The sequence below is a fragment of the Lampetra fluviatilis genome, chromosome 10 (assembly GCF_964198595.1).
Source record: "Lampetra fluviatilis chromosome 10, kcLamFluv1.1, whole genome shotgun sequence".
Lineage (NCBI taxonomy): Eukaryota > Metazoa > Chordata > Hyperoartia > Petromyzontiformes > Petromyzontidae > Lampetra > Lampetra fluviatilis.
This window is the reverse complement of record NC_136284.1, coordinates 7,234,473-7,253,960: the sequence shown is the minus strand read 5'-3', so window position 1 is coordinate 7,253,960 and position 19,488 is coordinate 7,234,473. Positions and strand designations below refer to the sequence as shown.

General features: G+C 43.5%; 1 protein-coding gene across 3 annotated transcripts in view; it reads right to left on the bottom strand.

Moving 5' to 3' along the window:
• The window catches only part of LOC144934512 (zinc finger protein 385D-like), a 49,128-nt gene that overhangs the window by 8,743 nt on the left and 20,897 nt on the right, over positions 1-19,488 (bottom strand). For all 3 annotated transcript variants that reach the window (XM_078860357.1, XM_078860356.1, XM_078860358.1), the window contains exons 4-6: positions 13,251-13,395; positions 7,189-7,467; positions 411-595 (exon numbers count right to left, since the gene is read on the bottom strand). In XM_078860357.1, the coding sequence (XP_078716483.1) occupies positions 411-595; positions 7,189-7,467; positions 13,251-13,395 (609 nt within the window). The remainder of the gene's footprint in view (positions 1-410; positions 596-7,188; positions 7,468-13,250; positions 13,396-19,488) is intronic.

Genomic DNA, 19,488 nt, shown 5'->3' with positions numbered 1-19,488 from the left:
ATTTGTGCATGGAATCACTATCAAGAAGCATGACAATTAAATGTGCAAAGCTACGAAGCAATAAACTTGAAAAAACAACCTTGGTATAGAAAAAGAACACATAACAGTAATTTACCACTTTTTTTAAACAAACACGTGAACATGTATTCTAAATGAACATTACAAATATGAATTAATAATAGGGCAGACTATGAAATAATGCATATTAAATGTAATTAAGAAAGAGCAAAACACAATCTTTGAAATTACAGTTATGATTCGGAATACCATTTTAATCAGACATTAACATATCAAAAAGTCTGCATCCGAATGCAAAACAAATACGTTCACATTTGCTAATTAAAGACCCCCCCAGTTGTGACTTAAAAAAATTTTTGAGAGAAAAAAAAGCTGAATATAAACAACTGCACCTGCTGCAGCTGTGTCTCCGAGTTGACCTTGATGTCGCACAATTGGCAGTGGAAGGCTTTGGGCGGTGGAGCCGGGCCGAGTTTGGTGCGAGCTTTGGCCGCTTTATGCCGGCTTGAGTGGCGAGGGAACGGTCTGCCCGACGCCTTCACCTCCTTCCCCTCCATCATGGCCTTGTGCCTCGCACCTGTCACAGCCACCAGGGTCGGTTTTAAATATACGGACAAGGTAGAGGTTTTCTCTCTCTCTCTCTATGCGGTAAGAGAAGATGTGTTCCAAATAAAATGGGGTTGGGGGGGCGCACAAAACGAAACCGCACAAGGAGACGTCTACCTGCTAAGAAGTACAGACAGTTCACAACATGTGGTCCCCAAGTCTGACCGTATAGCAGCATATGAGCGAATTCAAAGTGTATCGTGAATGTTTTGGGATTTTTTTTCTTGCAAAATTGCACAAACCAAACCCGCATAAAGGGATGGAAACCTGTACTCTGTGTCGCCGTCACAAGAATAATAATATAAACCCCAGTCCAGACATCTCCGGAAACACTGGATGACAGAGAATGTGTTCCAGCTAGCTGACAAAAAAGCGGCAGGCCAACTGTCACCCAACTAATTTTTCATTTAATTTAATCAGACAATGGGCCTTTCTGATCCAATGTGTTCTAGCATAATTTGGTTAAGCAGGCAAACCCTACGATGGTTTTGACTGTGTGCGTCTCATCAGTAGGGTGTGGGAATATGATTACCACCCAGAGCTAATTAGTATAATTCCCAGACCTTTGTCAAGCCACTGTTGGATTATGTTGGCCTGTGCGGGTTGGGGGGCAGGTTTGGCAGGTCTGGTTCAAATATCATTCACCACTTGCAATGGTCAGAAATGGAACGCAGGTCGCCGGTTTCACAGTGAAATGCGTGAACCGCAGCACAATCAATTCACCCTCTGATAATTAATTAGTAGGGGCAATGCAAATGTTACCTGGGTTCCATCACCACTATTTTGGCTCATTAAATTGATTGTGATATTTGACGCCATTTTCCAAAACACCTATTTGCCAGGATACATTGCTTTTAAGTACATAACATATGTGAGCGATCTCTCTAGGTGTGGCTTTATAAACAAACGCCGCTGGCCTGCATCGTGTTAATGGCTAAAGGCATCCACAAACACCACACAGCACAATAAGTGCAGTGCATTTAAATGTATTTGATTTATTCTGCGCTATCTTGGCAGTTTGTGGGGAATAACAAAATATAAACAAATGGGGGTCTGTTTCACACCAGAAAATCCAGAAGCATATGCCTGTGTTTTTATTTGATATTGTTTTCTGTTGCTCACATACTTTCATCAATTCTAGATTTGAAGCTTTCGTGACTGCAAGGATTCATATTCTTAGGTTTTTTCGGTAAAGTCACGTAGGTAAAACATTAAAATTAATAAAAGTAAAATAAAATAATTTTAATGTTTTACCTACGTGACTTTACCGAAAAAACCTAAGAATATACTTTCATCACAAGTTAATGTAGTTGTTTTCAATTTATAGTAATCAGTGTCCTTAAATTATTCAGCAAGAACCTAATGAGGTGCCAATACTCCATTTAAGAAGGGATCTGCTTTAAATATTTGATTCCTTATTGAGTATATTACATGTGAGAGGAAGCCAGAGTAAGAATGCACGAAGCATTTGCGTTAATCAAAATGGTTAGTTGTAATACTTATCATCTAAAGTATTACGTCTTGTAATATAGGTTTTCTCCAGGCATTCTGGTTCCACCTTTGCGAAACATCGCAAGCAGAAACTCTATTAAAGAAGTTAGAATTTCCAAAGTGAATGCATAAATATTAATCATCCATAAACTCAACATTAAAACAATTTAGAATCAGTAAAAATCACATCCTCTCAGAACTGCAGTGCAATGTTGTGTTAAGTTTTCACGAGACATTTCTTCAACTTTAGAAGAAGGGGAAGTTATTCGTGGGAGAAGTGTCATTGTTGGTTCACTGAGCCACCAGTGGACAAGCGAAAGATTTGCTTTGTCTCCTTGATCTGAAGTGAGTTTCATTAACAGCGAATATGAATATATTTTTTTAAAGTTCCAAAACTCAAGGTATTCATGTGTAACGGTGGCACTTGATGTACTGCCGTTTTTCAGAACAGAATTGTTTCTGTCTTTAAAACCGGCTTCTGCTTTCATGTGCTGCGATTTACACATTGATTTTACAGCGGTGCCCTGAATATAACTGTGATTAGATGGAATCCATCACATGTAGCTTATTTCAGCGTAATACTCCTGCACCGCAAATAACTAAATAAATCGATATAATATAAAACATGTTGATGTTTTTATTCTGTTCATGAGGTGAATGCGTGTTGACATATATATTGTTTACCATCCTATCAATTTTCCAAGCACATCTTCACAATATAGATAACACCTATTCAAAGAAAAAGTCCACTGGAAATTTAGCATTAGACTCCAGTACAGCCAAAATCAATGTAAGTGCATAGCAGTGATTGCTGGGTGGTTCTGTGGAGGTGAACTCTTGTTGCTAGGGTGAGATATAACTGAAGAGGTTGAACGTTGGTTGTTAAGATGAGGCCTCCCCTTCACGTTCTCTCCAATCCAGTAGCCAAGGCCTTCTGAGAATGTGGTACAGCAAAGTGCGGAATACAATCATCTGTCCCTTCTTTATGAGATAGCGTGTTGCCCCCTCGCCCACATGGGTTTTCTCTGGGTACTTCGGTTTCCTCCCACATACATAAACACTCATTCATTATTATTTGGTTCTTTCGGTTAAGTCACGTCTAAAGATAAAATAATAAATTAAACACGACGTTTCGATTGCAACACAAGCAATCATCATTAGGTACAATGAAATAGCGACATAAAATCTAACCAGAAAACTATAGACAGACACATTAGCAGATAGACATCACCAAGATACATAGAGAGAGCAACACAGACAACAGAGAGAGGTGATCGTCTCTGTGGGGTGGCCTTAAATAGACAGAGGAGGGCGGACGCAGAGAGAGGGAGGGGGGTTAGAGAAAAAATCAGCATATCAATGAGTGGACAACAAAACGTGGTGCTGCAAGTGCGATGACACGCCAAGCAAGCCTGATAATCAGGAGAAGGACACACCAAAATTATTCATTGGCTGAAAACATCTAAATACATAGATGACTGCAGAGCTAAGGCAATTATTGGTTTTAACTCACCACCTGGCTGCCTTCCAGCTTGACTGTCTGTGGTTCCTCAGCGATTGTGAGATTCGATTTGCATGAATCAACGCTTTATAAACTAAATATGATTGCATTGTCAGTTTAGTTTTTAGGATGAGGCCTATTTAAGGGGAACAGTGATGCCTCTTCATCTCTGCCTTGTCCTGGAGATGTCAAACCCATTGCTGTTACCTGGCAACCATTTGTGGTAGGAATTCTCGCTTACAGCTGTCACTCATTGACACTCGCATGAATAGCAATGAACAAGCTGGCAAGTGAGTAAATTAAATAAGCCTAGATTTGGTTCGGGGTTTTGCCTACACACAGGAATGTGTATAAAGAAACAATTACCAATACAGGCGTTCCTCGTATAACGCCCCCCCCCCCCCCCCATAGCATGCATTTGTAGTTACACGATTCATCTTTTAGGGACGTACTTCACACCTACCCTATGCGTTTCACAGTTACGTGCTCAATAAAAAGAAATAAAAACATTTGTAACATTACATTTTTAGAAATACAAATAATAATTTTCAATTCTACGAACAAAATATATTTCTGATGGCGTCACCGCCTGATGGCAGGGCCCAGTGTCACGGATTGGGCAGAGCCATCTTAGATCTACTACTGCCTTTGTCTGCATCGTGCGTGCTGCTGCAAGCAGCCCACAGAAGCGTTCAAGAAGCCCTGACGTTACTCGTTATTAGGTAATCTTTAACATGGGACCTTTCTGGCAATAAACTGATACTGGAAAGAAAGGTCCCATGATATAGCTGAGCTATAAATGCCCTGGTAGTGCATTGTCTTTGTGCTGTTCGCCTTTTGGCGTTCTCTGGCCGAACACTTTCAGACTGGGCCCTAAAGAAAGCTGTCTCTGGTGTAGACCAATCAGTTTCAAAGACAATGCATCATATTACCAGAGAATTGTTTTTTCATGTTTGCCATAAGTATGTGTAGTTAATGCAGACATGACTCCTTGCAAAAGGTTTCTGTTTGGTGTTTAAATATCCTAACACCTGTGTTATTGGCAAAACGGGTAAAACCTATTATTATAATACGTAATTTTCGTAAGTCGTAATCTTTTAAATCATATTTATTATTTCCCTTCTACGTGACTTTACCGAAAGAACCAAGAATATGAATCCCTGTAGTCACGAAAGCTTTCAATCGAAATTGAAAGAATATTATTGTTAAGTATTAAATTTGTTTACGAATTATGTACATCCAGGGCTAGAATAACGAAATAAAATATGATACTTCATTTTTCTTCGGTGATGTACAGCCCCCCCCCCCCCCCCTTATAACATGTCTATGGGAAAATAGGATTCATAGAGCGTGATGCTTAAACCTAACATACACTATACCTGCTCGTATGAAGCCTCACACTATTTTTTCCAATGAAACGTCAAAAAAATAGACTTTTGTTTCCAAATTAGTCCACAAATGACAGGTAACAAATCTCTCCACAGAAATATGTGAGCTGTGTGGTGAATTTATCACCGAATGGTGTAGGGATTACGTAGTTTTTGTGAAAGCGTATGAAGTGTTTTCAGACGGACAGACAATGTTTCCCAGTCACCTTGAATATTGGAGATTAATCTCCAATTCTCCTGCTGGGTCAGATAGTTGTTTTATATTTTTTCACATAGTATCATTTAATTTCGGGACAACTCCTAAACTCCTCGTGTCGACCTTGCAAGGACCTTGGAGGCTCATTTCTATGAGTGTCATTCGGTCTGGCACGAGCACCACCAGATCAACTTCAATTTTAAAGCGGGAAAGGCAGCTGGGGAGAATAATTGCCTAAGAATAGGTGATCCAACAGATCTGCAAAGCTAATGAGCCGAGACATTTCGTGCGGCTAACGATAGTGAAATTGAGAAAATTATTAGTCATTATTTCAATGAAACTGAAAAGGTGCAATTCACAGTAATTTAGCACTTAGATATCTTGATGGTTCGTTCGACATTCTGATATATATATTTTAAACGTGACATTTCTAAACAGTGCATCCGGGCCGACATTTTCAGTGCACAAATAAATGTGAAGTAAAACATAAATATGCGTGAAAGAGCAGCCATCCTAATAAGCTTCAGTGTCAAATCGACGGAAGCTGAGGACAACTCACCTTATATTTCACTTCCACTCCCCCCAGAGAAGCTGTGTTGTTTATTTCACACATGCTGCTAACAGAACAAAGGTGCTCTTCCTTCCCGCGTCCCCACTTCCATCTGATTTGAAGACCCTTAAAGTTATTTTCAGTTTTATCCCCACGGAGAGACACTAACACCGGGCATGTTTCCTGCAATTTACCTCCTCTCTGATGGGCCATACACACGTCAGTAACAACTTTTTACACAAATTGAAGAAAATAACCTCGGAGCAAGCTTTCCGGCAAGTACACTTATTTGCACCAACAACGCATTGTTGGTGGACATCTTACACGAAGAAAAATATATCCAAATTACTGCTCATTGCACTGACTCTCGCTGAAAAGGTCAGTGTGCGTCCGTGCATATGAACATTCTGCAGCAACACAAGTTACTGGAACTAACGGTGGATCTCTTGTGTGTGTGTGTGTTTTTTAAATGCCTCCTCTGACTGAGAGGTTATGATCAATGCTTCTCTGGCTCTTTGGATGCTGCATAAATATCCTAATTTCCACAAAACACTTCAGGTCAAACGCTGTTATAATAACACTATTATTGATTTTAAAAAATAGGGTGCCATAGATAAAACACGACTATTCTACATTATGGGGTGGTAGCAATGTCACAGCGGTTAACAAACAGTGTTGTGAACCCGGGAAAGCCGAATTCAGTTCCCAAGCCACGCCCTTATATCAGTGACGAGCTATAGCTAAAAGTATCCTGCCTTTTCTGATTCACTTTCTTCTTACGTCCTGCCACCAAAAGTCATAGGTTTGTCCAGTATGGGGAACACCGTACGGCTCGGTCTGTAGCCCTCGTGGGGTCCTCCCAGGACAGCAATCTGGAGAGCATCGTGGCGAGGTATGGTCAGACAACTCCCATGACCGACACGATGTGGAAAGGCCATAATTGTAGCAGTGGATTGAAAAAGGGCTGTACGTTGCATTACATTTTACATCACATCCTGGTGCCAATTACAATGCGGCTCTAACACCAGATGGTATCTGGATTCAATACTGGAATCTCTGTGCGCGTTAACGCGTACCACATTGCTTGGCAAACCCATAGCATCAATGGTGGCGAGGGTGGGGGGGGGAGCACATCCCTCTTGCTAAATTCTTATGGTGAAGTAAAACAACTGTTTGCAGTAGTACAATTAGTACAAATTAAGCGATGAGTGCTGCAGCCTTTCCTCGATGGACATAGTTGCTGAGAGCTAGCGCAGAATTGCATGACAACCAATATCAGATCATATCATTAATCATTCTATTTAACCATGAACGTTTGTTAATTAAATATTGATGGTGTTGTGCCCCCCCCCCCTCCTTACACAAGGTTACGCGCTACAGGGGTTGCTGCCTGGATCCCCGTGCAGAGCCAAGTTCGGCTGCTGCGGCAGCGTCTCACCATTGTTGTGGGCCACGAGCTGGGACTGGGAATTGACGGCCAGCTTGCAGATCGAGCAGAACAGCTGACCCTTGCCCTCTTCGGACGACGGAGGGCCGTCGGCGGCGGTGGTGGCAGGGACCGTGGGGCCAGGCGGCTGCGGGAATGCCGCGTCACTCGCCGGGGATGTGTCGTTGATTTCTGCGACGGCAACGGCGACGGCGGCTGGGAGCGATGTCTCCAGCTCCGGGCTGATGACCCCATTGAGTTGGCTCAGCGAGGACGATTGACTGCTTAGGTCTGCACACCGTGGGGGGGGGGGGGGGGGGGGGGCAGGTAAATTAAAGGCAAGGCTGATTGGACCGCAAAATCAGGCAAGAGATAAAAGGTGCAATTTCTTGCTTGCATGTCAAAATTGGCTCACAGCTTTTGCTTTTTAGTTTTGTGCTGTTTGATTTGCCTAGGACTGAGTAACTGCAAGAACTTCGCACGTGCATGAACAGCGCGAGTAAAAGATAACGGCGCAGCGCTGCAATGTCTTTGCCACGCAATTCCTGGCAGAATGACTTCAATAATTTTACGACAGAATTACCTCTATTAGATGGGGCTCCAGAGGGCATTTTGGCTTACTACACTGGCCAGTGTAGATGAGTAAGCAAAAGTATCCACACTTTGCCAAACCATAGGCGACGACTGACTAATTGAGGCGTACTCATTTAAACTGCGGGGTTGGGGGATTTCATCAAGAAACGTTCAACTTTCCCGCCCGCAGACCGAACTGGTGTGGCTAGCCACTGCAACACTGCGGCGTCCACACAATGTTGCTGACCGCTTGCTATTTTTGGGCTGATGCTCGGGAATAATAAATAAATAAATACAAATTACGGTGAAAATTACGTTTTTAAATCTGCATTGTAAAAAATCAGGAAATGAGACTTATCGAGGTGTTAAAATGCATATTCATGACCTGCACAACCCTATACATTCCTGAAATATTTTATGCAAAGCAGCGACAGTGTTAAATATGTGAACATCAGTGCAGTTAGAATAATGGAAAATAAATTATGATTCACCACGGGAACGCGCATGAAATATGGTTCCAGGGAACCAGAACTGCGTGCGCTCAGCTGTACCTGTGATGTCAATTCCATCAATCGCGTGCACCGCTCGCAAATCAACCCCACAATGAAGGGCGCTGTGCCCAATTGTTGTCCTGGCGGATAACTTTTGACCTGCCACGGAGTGTATACGAAGGCACTTCGACTCGCCGCCTTTTTGCTGGAATCGTTCTACCAGAAGAGAAATTGTGCCCACCGTGCTCCGTGCTAATACGCCAATTGGGGTGGGGTGGGGGGCATCGCTGTGGGTAGAGAACTGTCCTCAAGAAATATGGCATCAGGCAACAAAGTGTAAACAATATTAGAGGTCGTTCTTGCGTGTCAGGAGAAAATTATTTCCTGGTTGGCCTTTTGTCACTAGCCAAGACTGCAGCTTCAGACACTAGATGGGGATGACATGCCATAAACCTAAAGCTCATGAACAGATGGTGAGTGGATAATGTAACAGATAATTGAGTGTCTTCTTAAGGAACAAAGAAAAGTAAAAAAATGTAATTCTTTAAAATGTCACTCTTCCATCTTTAATTAGCAAATTGAAGAGAGATCTGCTTGATATGCACTCGTCTCATGTTTTTTTTATGAACTATATATTTTTGTACACTATATATGGCACATATATTTTTAGTGGCGCAGTGGTTTCATGTCCTGCTCTATGAATCCGAAGACCTGAGTTCAATTGTCGGCCATGCTTAAAATGTATTTCGTCTGATATCTGGACCAGTCCAGGGCCACCCTACTTTTATCAACCCACACTGATCAATTTGTAGAAGTATGGTCATATAACTGCCATTACTAATGTGGCATGGGGAGGCCATCATGAAACAGTGCCGGAGGTCTGTACAACACTATATTTTATTTTATTTCTCGATGTCTACATTTCCTGAACAAAAGGAATCTGTAATCCTCTTCGGCAGTTTTTTTTCCCTCTGCAAATTGAATACATTTGATGAAAATCAATAAACCGAAAAATCTAACCAATTTTATCAGAGGGGCTTAAATGCACAATTACTCATGGATCTCCACTGAAACAGCTAGGCTAATCCAAAATCCCATGTGTTAACCATCAATTGATGAATACAGCTTCACACTTCAAAGGGCAATTTTGAAATCAATCTTTACCATAAAAATTAAAAGTCTGCATTTGAAGATTTCACACGGTTGATTATTAAGAAAGGAACACGGTAAAGTAACGTCATTAAATCAATGCAAATCATTTCCTCAGCAGATGATTTCTACACCCTGCATAGGAAATGTAAAAGATGGACAAGTTAGGGTGAACAAAAGAGTGATGGCTTGTTGTTGGTTGATGCAGAGAGACAGGCTTTATAGAGGCTCTTAAAAATGTCAGCACCCTGTCATGGGCACACCTGAGGTTCTAGGTGACTGCATATTATTATGTTTTTTTTACAAGATGGGTTAACACTACTCACTCTGGATTGCATACCCTCATTATACATACCATCAGGTGTTTTCTAACAGCAGGTGCTGTTAGCAAACACCTATTAAGGCCTAAACATCACACAAGCGAGTGGTGTGGACAGACCACACTGGATTCCTTTGCGTCCCCCAGTGCCGATGTTGACTCATCGTATCAGGTGCTCACATAAGGCTGAGCCAGCCAAGGAGAGGGAAGATTCAGACACCACTTGCCACCGATTTTACCCACAGCCAGGAATGAATCGAGGTCACCGGGTTCACAGTGCAGTGCCCTAACCACTGCACTGTCGCTTCGCATCACATTATAAACATACACAATTACATACGCACCCATATAAGAAGGCAGAAACAGCTAAATATCTCAATTCAGCAAACGTCTGCACGACTTAAGGGTTAAACGCTCTTGCGATGCATTCATTTAGAAGGAAGTGGCACATGACGAGCGGTGGCGTAGCATCATTGGCATGGGCGCCGGTGCAAGGAATGAAATGGGGCCCCCTTTCCAATTCCCCTCCCTTTTTACCTGCCTGCTGCCTGTGCCTCTGGTCTGTGGGCACCAGTGCAGTTGCATCGCCTGCACACTCGACAGCTGTGCCGCTGATGAGATGAGAACCCGCACCTCCGATTAGCACGGTTGGCTATGTAGGGTGCGAAGGAAGATCAACATACATACTACTACACATACACACACGGGCCAGATCTATTGCAGACCACACACGCCCCCTCAACATTCGGTAAACATGCCCAGTGACAAGTGCTCATTTCCAGCTCAGTCAACCTTGAGATGGGGGGGGGGAGGCGCGGCAGGCGCGGTGCCAGACACTCACTCTCAGTGCCATCGCTTTGCACGGTGGCGAATGAAACCGGCTTACGGTGATTGCGGTGTCATTCAGGAACCGACTGCGCCATTACCTTGCTGCACGTGCAATGGCAAAGGCAGCACCGCTGACGGCTACGACGGGAAACAACTTGAGCAACATCAACAACGTGAATGTCGGCGACAATAAAATTCCCAGTTGTAACGGTCAACACAACGGTCTTGCAATGCAGAGGTCGCCAGTTCGATTTCCCGACACAGCAGTTGTAACAATGGATGTAATACATTCCTCCTGCATCTATCCACCCAACAGTATAAATACACCACATTTAGTTGATAGGTAGGTTATGCATGGTGGGGTCAAGTGTGGGTATTCCCACCTCTTCCAAGTGATAGAGTATGCCACATACCCTCCAGCGAAGCTCTCAAGAGTTCCCGTCGGTGGAAGCCTTTCTGTGATCAGGGGCATGAGTAAGCATTTCCAGGGCTGCACCTTTACGCTTTACTAGTGCGTGCTTGAACGTGTGAAGTCGGCGCTGTTACTCATCCTAAAAATATCAAGCAGCTCAAGAATTAGAAATCTTCTGAGCCTTATTTTCATTCTGTGGCAGAAACAAGGGCATCTGGGGAGGTGCTGGTAAGCCATGCACTGCTGATGTAACAGAAACACTTGTCACGTGCCTTTTGGACCAGTTTTTGTTTGCTCCTGACGCAACGCTGAAAAAGAGTGGCACGGTTTGGTTCCACCAGGAGACATTCATACCGAACAGAAACAATCATCACGTAAATGCACCTCTGCTGCGTGCTGAATTGTACAGAACAGCGGCGTGCCTCTCAAAGACGATTGGCAACAGTGTGTGGCACATTAGGAATGGACCACTCTTTTAATAATTTCCTCGTGCAGCAATGGAGTAAAGTGTGGTTTTGTGAAAGTCCTCATGTGCTGTGCAGTACATCAATGCACGTGTGTACACCAGCATGCGATGACTGAGTTGGGCTTGTGGGTGGGTGACTGGCAGGGTTATTGATTAACCGGACTGGTACACCAGTCACGTGGTTAATGGCGACTCGGTTGAGGATTGCCGTGTGTGACACACGTGCTGTTGCATCTTACAGGTAAAGGACCCAAAGATTGACCACAATCAATGTGTTTGCCCTCGATTTGGAGCAGCTGCCCACGTCCTTCATTTCGAGTGCGTAACAAGTGAACATTGCATGCAAACAAAAAGGGTTGATTTGACCACGTGAAAACATAATCCACATACGTGTTACACACATGTACGATAAGACACCGGAAGTTATAGAACACAGCCCCCCTCCCCGGCAAACTGCTCACATGTCCATGACACGTGCTCATCTAAAAGGCAGAAAAAATGTGACAACTGACAGATTCAATTAGTTATGTTAGCACCTCGCCACATGTATGGTATAAATAGACACCGAGTAACACCGGTTTACCATTTGAGGCAGCGTCCTTTGAGCGATATTGTTATAGAGTTTACACAAGCGTTTGTGTTTAATACACAAACACGTGGTTCATAAGACGCTTGCCCTGAATCGCATTGCATAGGTCTGTGCCAAATGTTCAGTTATTCTCCGAACGTACTGGTGCCGCACAATTATTCAGGTCAATGTAACATTGACGATGTTACAATGACCCATTCTTCTTTTTTCGTGCGGCAATTACGCACCACGAACAATCACAAGCCACGGTGAATTAATCATCAGAGCCCCCGTGTAACAACAAAAGGAACAGACAAAGATGGTCGGGGTCTGTGTGCAGGCCAAGTGAATTCTCTCAATCCTTTTAACCTCCTGTCCTTTGAACACTCGAATGAAAGCAAATAAAATCATGACATGATCGGTTTGTAATTGTGGTCCCCATATTCCACTCTAAATACAAAATCACAGTCAGGCATCAATCATGTCTCATGCATTATTTCATTAAGATCACATAATTAACTCGTGACTGAGGAGTGGTTCTTGGAACAATGATGTATCTTGCCAACAGGACAATGATGTAACCACTTTGCTGCAATTCAGGTATCTTTTCCCCTGGACACTAGAGCAGAAAATTCTCATCCCCCCATCTCCTTTCCTCTAAAGACAACGATCCCCGGTATAGCCTTAACAGAACTGTTGGAGCAAGTGTTGTTTGCGAGCACCTATGAAGGCCGGAAAAGGACACGAGGGGGTGGGTGGCCAGCACCTTGCCCGGCCGCCTTTGTCTCCCCAGTGGCTTTGTGTATACACCACACTGGGTACTCATTTGAGGCAGAGTCGAACTAGGGGAGGCCCATGATGGGTTCAGATAATCGTCACTGGTTGTGGCCATGAGCGGGAATCCAACCCCGGGTTGCAGGGTTCGTTTCCCACGCGCACAATCTCCCACCCTCGCTACCAGCACACACTCCAGCGTAAACAACAAACTGTGTGTATTATACAATAAAAATTACAAACCAGTTTCAGCAACGGTTAGATGCACACTACCGTATAATCCAAGTAAATGCCAATCCATGGAAAATCATTACTAATAAAGAAAGTAGATTTGAACCACAATTTTTTTTCGAACCGATGCAAACATAACAATAATATCAATAAACCGTCCTGTTATTCTTTGCATATTTTTGTCCGTGGGTCCCTCTGGAGTTTGGGGTCCCAGGAAAATATTCTTCCCTCCCTCCAAAAAAACCTGGGCCTGTTGCAGTCACCTGCTGGGCTGGCGCTGTGGCTCAGGGCTGGGGGTCCCAGGGCTGCTGGCACGGCAGGCGGGGGTCCTTGCTTCACCTTCTCAGCTTCGGCCGTCTTCATCTTCTTGAGATGCTTGCTGCCCTTATAGTGAGCCTCGGCCTGGTTCTGTGACAATCAACACAGGCAGTACAAGTATTAACTACCACATACACATAGTACTACTTATGATATACTGTATATGGAAAGCCCTTTTTGTCGATTTAAATCTTTCGTGACTGCAGGGATTCATCTTCTTAGTTCTTTCGGTAAAGTCACGTAGAAGGGAAATAATAAAATAATAAAAATTATTTTATTATTTCGACGTTTCGGCAACAGCGCAAGCAGCCGTCCTCAGGTGAAGAACAGGTCTGTCGGAAAGACAGCGTCTGAATTCAGATTTTTTTTCCCTTCTACGTGACTTTACCGAAAGAACCAAGCAGATAAAGCCCTTTTGTCCATCCGCTGTTCAATGATGAGAGCAGGATAGAACTGGATTCAACACAATAACCAGATTTTCTCCACAGCTATCATGAAGAAACAATGCCGGATCTTAACCACAATCCTGTCTGTGAGGGCCCTACTCACTAATGGTAGCGTATGCCGTTGGACCTGAGCACACACAGATCAGGGGAATGGCACGGAGTGGTAGGACAATGAGACGTGTGGGTACAAAACAATAACTACAGCTGTGACCCCGCACACCCGTCAACCACACCTGAGAATTACCCACCACCATATTCTCCATCTGTGCTCATGCCATTAAATCAATGCGTCAATCCACTGCTGAATAACGGCTACCCCACACCATGTGGGTCGTGGGGATTAATTTGACCATACTTCTCCATGCTGATGAGTGCAGGTTCGTGAAGGCAGGGACTGTAGACATGGTAGTATAAACAAGACAAAATAATAACCAATTATAAAATCGAAGCACAACCTCAAATAAGGGCAATTTATCGAATTGATCAGAGGGGTGAGAGGTGAGGGAGTAAGTGACTGCATACCTCATATTTATGTCCCCTCTTTTCTTAGAATAGTGCACCCCAAGGTGCATTATACGTGATAAACACCACAACTCGGACCCAACACACTCAATAAAACAACTAAACTGGCTTGCACACAAACATCTCATCCAGCTGCTCACTTTGGTTACGTTACACATATCAATTCATCGTTCATTTTTGGGGTAATTGAGACTCCTCTACAGCTCCCCAGAGCCCCCTCCACAATTCTTCCTTGGCCATGCGAACCAACGGCACAGCTACGGTGTGCAGGCAGCACACCTGCACCGGGGCCCACGAGTTGGAAGGGGCTCAGGTGTTGGCAGGAGGAGGGGATATTGTATCGGTGGTCCATTTCAATTACAGGTAGTCCCCGAGTTACGATGGACCGACTTACGACATTTCCATTTTACGATGGCGATAGCGATACGACAAAATTGCCATCAACAACCTAACAGCGACACCATTGGAACCTCATTTGCCAGTAAAAAATATAATTGTTTTTTTACCCTTCTATCTGGCATCAAAACTGACACTTTTTTTTACAAGGAGTCATGTTTGCATAGACCACAATACCTGCAGTCATAATGCTAAAAAAAATAACTCTGATAATGTATGCACTGTCCTTGAAGTTGATTGGTCCACACCCGAGACAGCTTTCCTTAGAGCCTAGTCTCACATGGGTTGGACCAGATGACGTCAAAAGGTGTCAGTTTTGTTGCCAGATAGAAGGGTAAAAAAACAATTATCAACCTAACATCGTTCAAGTATGCAGACGACGGCCAGAATCTTGGTGAGTACAGTACAATATGATACGTTACGATACGTTCAATGCATGCATGATACATAGCTTTAGCGATTTCATTTCAAGGCTACCACGATACGATACGTTCAGTAAATGTTAAAAGATTTTATAGCGGATAGGATTGTTTCCTGAAAAAGCTTTCTATTAAATTGCAGTTCATATAGGTAGGCTAAGAATTTACCATGTTTTTATTACTTTACATTTTACTGTGCAATACAGTATTCTAATTAATAAATACATACAGTATATAGTTTATACAGTACGGTACTATAAATTGCTCTGTTTTGCTAAATTATCACCATTCTTTAAGACTCCTGGGTAGGCGAGGCCATCTTCGACTTACGATATTTTCGACTTACGATGGGGTCGTCGTAACGCATCTCCATCGTAAGTAGAGCAGGGCCCATATCAACCACGCTATGCCACTGAACTTGACCCACGCATTTGAAAACCCCTAGATTAGGCCTTGCACATCTGTTAATCGGGTCGATGTGCAGAATGCAGCTGTGGAGGGGAGGTGACAGACTCGTCAAGAATGGCTTCAGCTTCGGTGCCAGCGCTGCAGTAAAACCGCGCAATCTGCAGTCAACGTGACGGATGTGCGGCGCTTGTACCTAATGATTGGCTCAGCGGTGCCCTCAATTAGCCGAACGGAGGCAGGAGATAAGTGCTGCTGCTGCGTGCGGCGGCGGGGCTGTGGCTCGGCTTGCCAGACAAAGTGCAGCACTGAGCAGGCCGCACCTGCTGACGGCTAATTTAGGAGGCGCAACGTTGCTGCGTTATTGAGCCACGAGCATCCACAGGCTTGGCTATCGACACAGCATTCGCCGGAAGAAAACGGAGCGAAATTCATGCATTTCGTTGGATTAGCAAATACACGCAATTTGGACAATACTGTCACTGGAAATGACGGATTGCGGAAATACCTTCAAATGCATATGCCGTGTATTTAGAAATAATATCGATTTCAAAACGCACACATTGTAAAGATTACCGAGAAAAAATTACCCATGTGTACATTGCAAGTATCTGGATATTGTCGCCTTCCAATAAATATAGTTTAATGTTTCCCCAGATGTATGTTCGAGTGTTCTAGAATACGTGGCAAGTAAACCCACACACGAGCTCTGGATCGGATTGCTCGGCCATGTACCGACGAGTGAGTGCTCGCCAAGTCTGCTTTGTCTTGACGTTTTCAAACGCACACGCATTGCACCGTATATTTTGACGGACGTAACTGCTTATGTTTGCCAAACGCAATTTTTTTTTACATAAAACGGAGTGTATTACTTTGGTAAGTGCTTCAATGGCCTGAAAGTTGGAATATAATTAAAATACTGCAATAATAACGTGTCTAAATTGCTCCGTTTATGCCAGCTGTTAATCATAAACATGCCAGTGGGAAAACATAAAGTACTTCGACTGGATAGCTTCGAGTACGTAATGCAGCTCTGCATATACAAAATAAATCTTTGACCCAACTGCAATACGTATTTTTCCATTTATATTAATATTTCAGTGGCTTCCCTTCAAAGGTTTGCAGCCTACCTTTATAACGCTTACTTTGGCCTATGGAAAGCAGCATGTTAGAGACAAAGGATAGTGATGTCAGTCAATATTAGTTAAGCCAGGATACTAGAACGTACCCTGACATTTGATTTGATTGCTTTAATAATGTGAACGAGTGTATTCCTTTATTCAAGCTGTATGCCTGCATGCTCTTGATAAAGCATAAAAGCTTCGGATTATCCTGGAGGTTTATTTTATACGGTGTTATATAAAAAAAATCACATAGCTTATGATGTCACTAAATAGGGAATCCAGTACCTAATAATGCATCCTCATCATCATCACCATGTAAATTGTTTTTAGGATTGTTATTGCTTTTATGCTGTCTTACAGCGCTATCCATGGACATTCACCCGAGCTAAGCATCTAATTCGCAGCACAATCAACACAAATAAATGCAGACGATTTAAAAACATGAAAGGCAAACACGTTGAAATTACCATTAATGTATTACAGACCGGGTTTATTTTCAGTAATAATGACGATCGTTATTATTACTGTATTATTATTGATCGAGGGTGGAATCTACACGGTAATAATTAACCAATTACTTGACTTCATGCCCCAGCGGCTTCCTAGTTCCGCATTCCCGAGTCAGCCACCCTGGCAGAGGCGGCACCCCAAATGATTCCTCGCTCCATAACGTCAAACTGACAGCCGGTCACATCAATTTCTCCCCAGGGGAACAAGCCTCCTACATCAATGTTTGGCTTATTGTGAAAACACCCATGCACACTGAAGCTTGGCCTCTTGTACAACACTACCGTAAAAAAATATTTCAATATGAAAGTGGCAGCGAACGTGAGCATGTGTTTGCCCATGTTGCATTCATAATTTTGGTTTAATTACAACGTATGACTCTTAATACTGTCACCGCAATTAAGCTGCAATTCGTAATAAAAAAATATATCATGGTACAGTAATTAAATCAAAGCGAGAGAGAAGAGAGTGCATACGTCAAAGCAACACATTTTGTGCGTGTCAAATTCTTCTACAAAGTACGAGCAGCCAGCGTTCTGAAATCGTAGGCAATTAATATTCCATGCAAAGTGTGCGCTGCGTTTGCGGGACTGTAGCGTTGCCTGCGGGGTTCTGCGGTAATGAAAATAAACAGCGTTGTGACCCCCATCAGCAGCAGGTTAGAGCTACGGGGAGAACTGAAGGAATGGGGCGTAGCGAAGGCCGGCCAGCAGCAGCAGCAGGGAAGCGGGGATGGAGTAATGGTGCCATAATGACAACACCGATGGCTTCAAAACGTGGCACTTTCCTGAAATTGCAGCTATTGCGCTTGGAGATCCCCACCCGTTTGGCAGCAGGAAAAACAAGTCCTCCGTTCAATTCCTGGTTGCAATGCTGGAGTCAATGATGGAATTGTCACAAAAATACGAGTCGTTTTCTAGAAGACAAGACGATAATTGTTTTTTTGTTTTACAGAACAGTACAGTGCAATCTAGATTAATATTACATAAAAATGCAATCACGTTTCAAGATGTTTTCCCCCCAAACAGCGATGCCAGGTTTTCCCACATGCATTGAAGGCACAGATGTCTCAGAATCAAGGGCACACAAGACCACATCTTCTAGCGAGAATCTGATAAGTGATTGTCAGTTTGGTACTTTGTTCATCAGCAACTCGCCCACGAATGAATTAATAGCCACGAATCCATTCGTCAATTCAGCATGTGCTTAGTAATTCGATTAATTGTCACGATTCGCGGGCAGGGTTCGGTTCAAGAATTGGTTCTCTGTCTCGTAAATACGGACTGGTTTGTGCTGTTCACAAACACATTATTTGCACTGGCTGCTATATATTTTTTACTGTCTCAGTTAACTATCTGTCGTTTAGATTATCTGTTGTTTGCTTTGCACATCTCGTTTCTTCGCATGGTCCGAAATGAAAAGCAGCGTATAAGTAACATACATACATACATAACTAATAATAAAAAATCATTCACACGCGTATAATTCAATGCACGTACATATATACACATACCTATACAGACATCCTTTATTGTTGAAGCATGTGAAAAGCCATTGAGACGGAAGGTCTCAATGGAGATGACAATTATCAGTCGACATGCAACGTTATTTAAGAATATCTCGCAATCGCTGCGGCAGCTTACGGCCAATTCCCTGACAGCGGTCGGGCAGCGGTATGTTATCTGCAGTCCGTACATTCAGCCGCGTGACACGCGGAGCGCAACCGGCAAACGGTGGAGCCCTTGTCAGAACCGCACCGAGCGCGCGTGAAAACCTCAGAGGGCAGAATCAATCCAGAAAAGCCTATCTCTGCGAGGATCCTTTAAAAACTTTATTAAACTGACAGCCGTAATTAAATGCCCATATGTGGTCTCTGTTCCCCCCCGCGCATGCTGTCAGCCTGCCAGCTCAGCCTGCTGTTCGCCACAGTGCATCATCACCCGTCACGCCGGCTTGTGTGTGTGTGTCTGACTGCGACGCAGCAGGCTCTGCCGCCGATGCTTTTGTTCCGCTCATTCGGGCGGCCAGGCCTTGATGTTGACAACTCAAACTGCGTAGGAAAATGGCCAGGCTGACGAGATGAGTCAACCCAAGCCGCCCATTTCCCTGGGGGAGCAGGTCATTTGTTCGGTCGTACAAGGACTTTGTAGTAAAACACTGCAATTCACCACCCTGTGAGCAGACATTGCGTTTTGTGAACAGAATAGGTTTCGATGGACCGTCGAAGGACCGCACATCAGTTTGCGATGTCTAATATATTCAGAATTTTGTTTTGTGTGTGGCATAAGATGATGCAGCCTTAAAGTCACACAAAAATGAATACTTGCCTTACATTTGTGTTCACGGTGCCGTGCACAATTATTA